This window comes from Platichthys flesus, chromosome 10 (genome assembly GCF_949316205.1).
Source record: "Platichthys flesus chromosome 10, fPlaFle2.1, whole genome shotgun sequence".
In the NCBI taxonomy this organism is placed as follows: domain Eukaryota; kingdom Metazoa; phylum Chordata; class Actinopteri; order Pleuronectiformes; family Pleuronectidae; genus Platichthys; species Platichthys flesus.
In genome coordinates this window covers 26,366,635-26,375,758 of record NC_084954.1, presented here as the reverse complement: position 1 = coordinate 26,375,758, position 9,124 = coordinate 26,366,635, and the positions used below count along the sequence as shown (strand labels likewise).

Sequence of the window (9,124 nt, the reverse complement as noted above, 5' to 3'; positions counted from 1 at the left end):
ATTAAGATATACATATTTTATATTTAGGTTTGGGGAATTATCATGAAATCGTTATTCAGTGTTGTAAAATTTAGATGAAATGTTTTAGATATAGTTTGTGTAAAATTTGTCAAAAGGTAACATAGATCAAAACACTGGTCCATCGAATCCCTGGAAGCCCGAAGTTAGTGAGGCTGTTAACAACCAGCTCTATGTACTGCAGCCATATGTTTAGAGTTTAAATGGCTCTGCACCCTATGTTTGTACATGCATTTCAATGTATCAGTGTATCCGTGCAGCCCTAATCTGGCCTCAACACTCAGGCTCTCTGGAAAGATCCAGAGGCCAAAAAAGTTAGGCATTGACAAAAACATTTCAGCTCAGTGAAATATGATAATAATATAGGAGAGAGTTTACATTTTGTAAAAAATATGCATTATTTGTCTTAGCTTTCATTTATGACTGGCTGAGCCGGCAGTGATGATGGAGGGCTTTCTCTCAAATGTTTCTGGATGTGGACCACAGAGCAGCCAACACCCCTGTCTATCTTTAGAGCAGGGAATCCACCCAAGAGCTGTCAGTCCAGCCGTCAATCCATGATTGCTAAAACCCTCCAGACCCCTAAACAATAACAGCATCATACATCTACTTGCCGACCACACAAACAAACCGCATCCCTTATACTATTTATTTATTTATGTGGTAGAAAGGTGTAAATAAATCAGGCCTTTAAATCCCCATTTGTAGCCTACACAAGAGCAATTTGCCATTTTACAGAAAGAAGGGGAAAAAATAAAACGTTTTTTTTTAAGAATGCTTAGAAAAGTAACAAGAATGAATCTACTTTTAAAGTTAACTCAATACATTTTTATGGACTCCACCTGTGATTTCACAAGAACTGGGAACTGCATTTAAAGGTCAAAGAAATACTAGCTTAAAAAATGAGTTTAGTCATAAAGCATGGAGATAGGCTAAAATACTGAGTTAGAGGCCAATGTGAATGTAGAGAAGAATGTCTGATGAATCTCACTGCCTAAAACATGTTGTGCTAATTTTGAGAAAACATGGTTGATTTCATTTATAATGATTGTGACGAAAACACTTAGAAAAATATACAAACACTAGGTAAATGGTAATCGATAATTAGAAGGCAGGGACCATCTTAAGACTCCTAACATTGTGTTTTAATGTTAAATGAAAAATACAGTATTAAAATAAAATTTTGTAGCAGGTTTTACAAAAAAAAACATAAAGAATCATAATAAAAGAAACATGTTTGTAACCTATTAAAATAGAAAAGGTTAACTCTTAAAAGATTTAAAAGACTAAAAAGGGAGCTATAACTCATATATACATTTCTGAGACCAAAACACTTTTGCTTTAAGGGTAAGAATAATTTAATGACATTTACATGACTGCAAGTCTTTTTGCCCTGTTCTCTTTTAATGTATACACGATTATTTGTGTGTTTCAATGGGTTTGCTGTATCCCCCTCTGGTTAGTGGGTGTGTTGTAGAGTGTTAGATAGAGTTATAGAAAGCGAAGAATAAGTGATGTCATTTCAAAGGGACATATTATGCCCATTTTACCACAGTTGATATGGTTCCTTGGGATCCTAATGAAATGTCTGTATTTTGGCCAAAAATACCACAAGGATCATTTAAAACAGCATCCTTTTTACCCTGTCTAAAACAGCCCTCCTCAGATTGACCTGTTTTGAGTGCCCCGCCCCCCTCAGCCCCGGTGAGCCTGGCTGCAAGAGCCCAAGCTCCCCAGCTTGGGAGCAGTGGGAGCCGTGGGAGCCGTGGGAGCTTGAGCTGGCGCAGCAACGGCATCCTTCCACACTATTGAGTCAACGTTTAGAGGTGTCTCGGGGTCCCTTTCCTTATGTGGCCACTTAAATGTCTGACGGCTAGCAAACGCTAGCCGGGGAGCCGGTCTCCCCAGGAGCCCCTAGGGAGCTAGGGGAGCGTTAGCTCGCTCGTCCAAGGCCATGTAGCCAGATGCCCTACATGGGCATGGTGTGATTATGACGTTTATTTCGGTCGTAATCCCATTCGACGCACTCTAGCGTATCATTTCTGACATAGAGGTACCACAACAAATCGCGGGAATTCTTTTTTTTCCCAGAGTTTTGGGGACGGTAGACATGCCAGGTACCAAAATTAACGTGTAGAAGTACTTCAAAAGTGGAATTTTCATTATATGTCCCCGTAAGTTGCATATCTGAACCAAATCAAAAACAAATGCATTGGATGAAGTGTTCCAGCTTCTGCTCACACTCCCTCATAATCACCTATAATTCACGTTACAGCTGATTTTTTTTAACAGAAGTTATCAAATTGTGTAAACCGTAAGTCTGTCGCAAATCCTCTTTACCAAAATCATGAGTTTTTTGATGTAATTATATGATTATATTTATAATTATATTATATTTTTAATATTTTAATACATTGCTGAAAATTCTTGCTAAACCAAATATCTATGTAATTTGTTGGAATTTTGGTCTGACTTTTAGCTTGAATTTTTTACTTACTCAAGTCTACGTAGGTTTTCTTCAGGTGGTACGGCTTCTTCCCGCAATCCAAAAATATGCAGATAAGGACTGATCAAATCTATATTGAAGTGTGAATGATTGTTTATCTCTATAGCCCTGCTATATGCTGGCAACGTGTTCTGGATGTACCCGCGTCTCGCCCTTTGTCAGCTTAAATTCTGATTCCAATCAGCTTGGTTTTCTGAAGTGCTTGTCAATGTATTGTATTCAGTTAAAACCCTATAGGCCTACATGAACGTGTGCCTGCTGTTTGACATGCCTGACACTGCTGTATAATATAAATACTATTTGGCACTCAACATTATCTTGGGGCTGACCTATACAATTATATTGAGCTCTGCAATGGTCCATAAAGTGTTTATTTGTGTGCTATGTTATGCCTTTTTATAGCCAACATTAATGACTTAATGGCTTTTAGAAACATAAATGTTGTATTTTGAGGATCGTCTCTTCTGGGGAATAGAAAGCAGAATTCAATTAAATGAAAAATATAAAATGTATATATTATTTGATTGTTTGATTTTTTAGGCTAAAGGGGGCAGACCTTTAAAAAAAGAATACCTGATCACTGGTTTTCACATTGTTTAAAGTGTCAAATTATTATTTGCCCCAAACTTGAATGTCGCATGGGTCACGGAAGAACACATTATATCTCGTTTGGAGGGGCTCAGATACAGTCATAATAGAATAGAAAACAATACAGTAAATCGTCTCAAAAGAAGTTTCCATTTTGGTAGAATATGACTAACAATGTGATAAGAATTGATGCATAGCTTAAGCACTTATAGTTGCAGCCCTAATTTGCTGAATATGTAAATATGATTTTGAAAGCTCACGATTTCCGGCACTAACGGGAGATCGTCCTATTTGTTTATTGGGGACAGGTTTTGTATATATGACTCCGCAATTCAATTTTAAACCCATCAAAGAAACATATATGAAATAATAAAATCATACACAATGTTTATGACGTTTCAATTATACTTTACTGAAGACCATAGTCGTTGTCTTTTTAAGTAGGTTTTCTTATTTTTGCTAAATAAAATGACAAAAAACCTCCACACCACAACTCTGTGGTGAGGCTGTTCTCAGCCTCTGGACATTTAACATACTGTGGAATGTAATGTGTTTAAAATTAAATAAAATACCAGATTACAATATTCAACATCCATAAAAGCGTCACGTATAACATTGAGGCAAGTCAATCCGCCAGCCGCCACATTCTTTGGCAGACATAACATCGCAACACACCTTAAATTAAATATAAATAGCGGACAAAGAATCCATAATATAATGTAGATATGTACAACTGTGCACGGTGGCAACACGTTTCATCACAGCACCTGCATGTTATCGAGTCCACATCAATTGTATGTACATACACTTTTCCCGTTAGGTCGCTTTATTATATTATCAGCTGTCCGAGTCCACATCACTTTTATTCTCTTCGGTTTTTTCAGCAGAAGTTTTGGTCGATTTGTTCCATTTTTGAGAGTTCTCTGATTCCTCTGATGAAGACCTTTTCTGCCTCCTCCACTTTGCGCGTCTGTTTTTGAACCAAACCTACATGATAAGAAAGCAGAGTTACATTAATACATAGTCGCTCCAGCCGTCCGAGACCATGACTTCGCAAGCGTTTGTGTAATTCCTTAGGAGTAATCGAAGAAATAATACAATGATTGAAGTCATTCATTAAAACGATCACTAGGCTTGTAACATATTTTCTTAATTCTTCATTAACAGTGCACATGTCATATCATGACCACGAATGCGTCATATTTTCATTTGCGATGTTGTAAATTATGTCGCCAATTATTTGTGGCGAAGTGCATATATTAAACTTTTGTATAAACAATTAAAGGTATTTCATTTCATATCGCTTGCGAAAACGGTCATCTGGACAATAAAGAGCCCACATAACTACTGTAATTCTAAAGGGAATGTTAAATATTTTTGTTAAATCGTAAAAAAGGAAATGATCTAGTGTTCAGTCGTTGTTTGCCAGACAGATTTGCAATCCCAACTTCGGTTTAATTAACTCAAAATGTTATGTTATAGGTACAGTTTAATTAATTAAAACGTTTCCACAAGGGTGCTACCTGGTGTTATAGCCTATTTATCAAAAATATTTTGAGTCCGTTGAGGTAAAAATGATTAGACCTCAGTACATTTATCTTTTTAAAAATGAGACATGAGTAAATCCTTTAATTATGAAGAGCAACAAGAGAAAACTAAACGAACTAAGTAAGGTGATTACAAAAAATATTTTCTGAAGTAACCTGGAAACTATGCCCTAAAATAGATATATGAATAACAACAACAACGGACAGAGTTTTATCTCTCCACGTTCGCCAAAGTGCTAGCTTTTTAAGGTCTCGTCTATACAAATAAAATTGAATTGAATTTAACCAAATGAGGCCTAGCTTTATAGTAATGGGTCTTAGTCCACTAATACAATTGAGAATCTTAATAATAAAAGCATTATTATTAATATTACTTCTACTCGTTTGAATCCATAACCAATCTGAATTAGCGGAGTGAAACATTTTAAACGACAGTAGGAAGCGAAAACTGTGGGAAAAGTCAAAGCACATCTGACCTCAACCTTCTCCTCTCGGAGATGCACTTTGCGTGCCAGTTGCTCTCGGGTGCCGACGTCCGGATATTTGGTCTCTTGGAAGAGGCCCTCCAGAGCTTCCAGCTGCTCGTCAGTGAAGATGGTTCGGTGCCTCCGCTTCCTGCGGCAATGCAGCTGATTTAATAGCTGCAGCTCGGTTCGTGACAGGCTGCCCATGTTCATGTAGGACATCATCTGATGAGGGACCGGAGAAATCAGCACAGAGCTTGTGCTGTCGTAGCCTGTGGGACGGAGGATGCAGAAAAATCATACATGGCAACAAGCTACTTTTGGTAATAACAATAATAATCTTAATTTAGCTTTATAGCGCTTTTCTTCATGACGACCACTCAAATGGCTTTACAATATAGTTTTGGCACACTCATTTACAGACACTCTCATACAGTTCATCTGTGGGCAGCCTGGTATCACTCATCAGTCACACATGCTGGGACCGCTGTCAGGGGCAATTTGGGGTTCAGTATCTTCGGCGCGCGGAATGGGGGATCCTGTGATCAAACCACCGACCTTCTGGTTTATGGACGACCCCTTCTAGCTTTTCACCCATAGCAGCTAGTTATACTAATAAGAATAATGTTTATTGTTAGCTTAAATAACAGAATAATCTAACTTTATCTTTTTGTATAAACTCGTAGTTCATGTTCAGTCCGTGCATTCAAATATAAGGATAAATTCGTCACGAGCATGACGTGCTTTAAGGAATAATATTTTCTTTTTCAGAACATTTGTGTTGGAGTTAGCACCAAAACATCAAACATAAACTTTATTAAGGTTACTTTTTGCAAAACTTCCACTTTTTATTCCTTTCAATATTAGTTTTAATCTGAAACGTCAAAAGAACAGGAGCTTAGCTGTCCTACCTGCTGGGATGCAAGGGCACTGCTGTGAGCTGAGGCCGGGCACAGAGCCGCAGCATGGCGGTCCTCCTCCAGCGCCCTGGACCTGCAGCTGTCCGTAGTAATAACCGTTATATCCTATCCTGGTCCCGTTCACAGACTGAATACTGGGGGGAGAAGGTCCACATGTGGTCGTGTACAGTCCGTTATAGTCGGTGTAGATAGAATCCGTCAGGCCGGCGGACAGCACCAGTGGTCCGCCCCTATGTAGCAGAAGCGGCTCCTTGCAGCTCGGTCGGCCGGACAAGATACTGTCTATGCTGAACATCCCGGCTGGCATTACTACAGCTCGGACACAGAAAAAGTCGGAAAGGTGAAAACTAATCTGTAAGTAAAATGCTTTCGATTTCCTTTCTGCGTGGACAAAAGTTTTCTAAAACTGCGTCATGACGACTCTGGAGACTTCATTTTTTTGTATGTGGTTACGACTACGAGAGCTCGTCTCATGGATGCAGACTGGTGGTTTTAGTGGGGCCAGCAACTTTTATACCCTGATGACGTCACGTCGGAGCAGCGTTGCACTAGGATCAGATGCTGAATGTCGACACATCTGTGTATTAACAATTAATTCAATTAGGATAATCCGAGTCAAATTGTTGTTCCTACAGACTAATCGGATTATTTCCCCGTCATTGAAGACAACATAATCTAACTGGCTACATCAATATCAGTATTTACAAAGACGGCAGGACTGGCCTTTTCCCAAAAATTCACTAGTTCATGATCTCCATATTATATTGGACCAGGAAGAATACAGATTTTTTTGTATTGCTTTCGCTTTGTTGGGAAGGGGACATGTTTAAAGGTTTAACAAAAAAAAACGATTTAATATTAACTAACAGCCCACAGGTAACTGTGCATTCAGTGCTAAATTTAGTAATTTCAAGACAAATGTGCTTCCAAATTTGAGTTGTCAGAAAGTTTCAGAACTATCCACAGGTTGCCAAAAACTCAGTAGGCTACACTTTATTATATTTTCTACCTAATTTACTGATAACAGTCATTGTTATTAGGCTAGTAGTACATTGAAATGGCTATTCATTAGAAATTGTATTGTATAAATAGTCCAGAGGCAGCCCACTGGTACAAGATAAAACAATCAGAATGACCCTTACCTTTAGATTTATACGGACAACATGCGTAATGGTGCACTAGAATTGTCATCAAGGCGTTTTAGGTCTCTCTCCTTCCGCAGATGACTCAATTAATGTTAACCATATACTATGTCAGACAGGAGCCACGGAGCACTGGTTCATCTCATTATCCACCCTCCGCTTACTTCTCCGTGGGGAGCAGATCAGCGCGTTTCCTCCATGACAACAGCTCCCTCTCTGCGTGTCAGCAACACCGAGCATTTCCCCCCTGCCTAGGATAAGATAACGACCCATTAAGGCCCCCCATTCAGACTGGAAAGAGAGAAGTTATTGCATATTTACACGGCTAATCAACATGGACACAGTGGTGGCGGGGGTACACGGGACGTGGATTCTCCATTCAGACCTTAATAGGTCTCACTGATTGCATTTAACTTTCAATGGGGTCTTAATACTCTCGCCAGGCTGATAGATAAGTTTATTTTGAAATGTGCGCTCAAGAAATGGGAAATGATTAGCGCGACACAGCCAGTGTTGTAGCTTTGTCTGAATCCAACTGTCCTTTACCTAATGCGTTAAACTGATACAAATCACAATTTAAAGTTTCCACGTGTTGGTTTTCCATAAACGAAAAATTCAGTGATTTTGCATGCTATTTAACATTTTAGATAAACATTTACCTAGCAAGAATGGCTGTGAGTATTTTTTTTATTTCCGATAGGAAAGACAGAAAGAAAGAATTTTCAAATTTCTTTTTTATGTTCTTATAATTTTACACCTTCTCTCATCACCAGCTCAGCAACACACTGGTAAACCTTTTTGAAAAAAATTACCTGTCATTAGGGTAGGCAATTGAAAAAACTTCCACTTGAACTTTAGCCTACAACAAACCAGGCCACATGTAGGTTATTTTCTATTCCTTAGGCAACCCAACAGTATTTCCACTTTACACTGTTTTATAAGGAACAGCATGTGTTATCTGTGCCTCATAAACCAAATGGATCCTTCTGCCTTACTGTCACTGTCACCAGAAGAAAAGTGGAACTACTCAGTCAGGCTCTTTTCAACATTTTACGTCACTGTCCCATGTCTCCATTATTTCCAGGGTCATCATCATCAGTCATACATCTCCAGCATTGTCCATGGTGTTGGCGTAGCAACTTTGAGGCATACTATTGACTGTAGTTTGTCCAAAACATTTTCCTTAATAGTTGTTTAATAGTCTCGTTAATCCCTATGAGACAAAATACAATTTGATTGATTGATTATAGCTCTTTCAATGTACTTCCTAAGAATGTTCCTAAAATGAATTGTAACCACATCAGCTCAAATAATATGGGCAATTCAAGGTAAAAAAAAAAAAAGAATTTCTTTGCCTTAAGCAACATTCAACAGAGACAATACCTAATTAAATTGTATCTATGCCTGGTTCCCTATTGAGTTTACTATTTAAATCCACTCCTGTCATAATCACGCATTTCCAGCAATATGAAAACATGTATTTTATGTTTACATAAATATAATGTATATTCTAGTTCAGGTAATTTACAGGTGGATATCCATTGGAACCAATTGTTTTTATTTGCGTTTAATTGCACATAAAGATACATTTTTCTATTTTTCTGCATGCACAAATCTCTTTGAAGCCCTGCTTGCTTTTCCCTTTTGATAAAAAGCCTTTTCTATAATACGTCCAGCCAAGTGGAGAGAAAGAGAGAAGGAAAAGCCCAATGCTGTTATTATTTTAGATTTTTTTTTTTTTTTTTTACGTCCAAGACCCAGTCAAAAGGGATTGCTATAAAATTGAATTTAATAAAAAGCTACGGAAGGCAGCACTTAAAGGTGAATAGAGGTGTCAATCATTCAGCAGATGGAGACACAAAGCAACAAAAGCAGATGCATCTTTATATATCAGAACCCTGATCTTTAAACCTGCTTAAATATAATAAATAAAATAGCA

At 38.1% G+C, this 9,124-nt stretch overlaps 1 protein-coding gene across 1 annotated transcript; it reads right to left on the bottom strand.

Annotated features, from left to right (window-relative positions):
- Nucleotides 1-3,493: 3,493 nt before the first annotated feature.
- On the bottom strand, nt 3,494-6,480 carry gsc (goosecoid). The gene is made up of 3 exons (XM_062397863.1): nt 6,035-6,480; nt 5,136-5,395; nt 3,494-4,099 (listed from the first exon to the last, which is right to left on the bottom strand). Exons 1-3 carry the CDS (start codon nt 6,348-6,350, stop codon nt 3,950-3,952), a joined length of 726 nt encoding a protein of 241 aa, XP_062253847.1. The 5' UTR covers nt 6,351-6,480; the 3' UTR covers nt 3,494-3,949.
- Between the last annotated feature and the right edge of the window lie 2,644 nt (nt 6,481-9,124).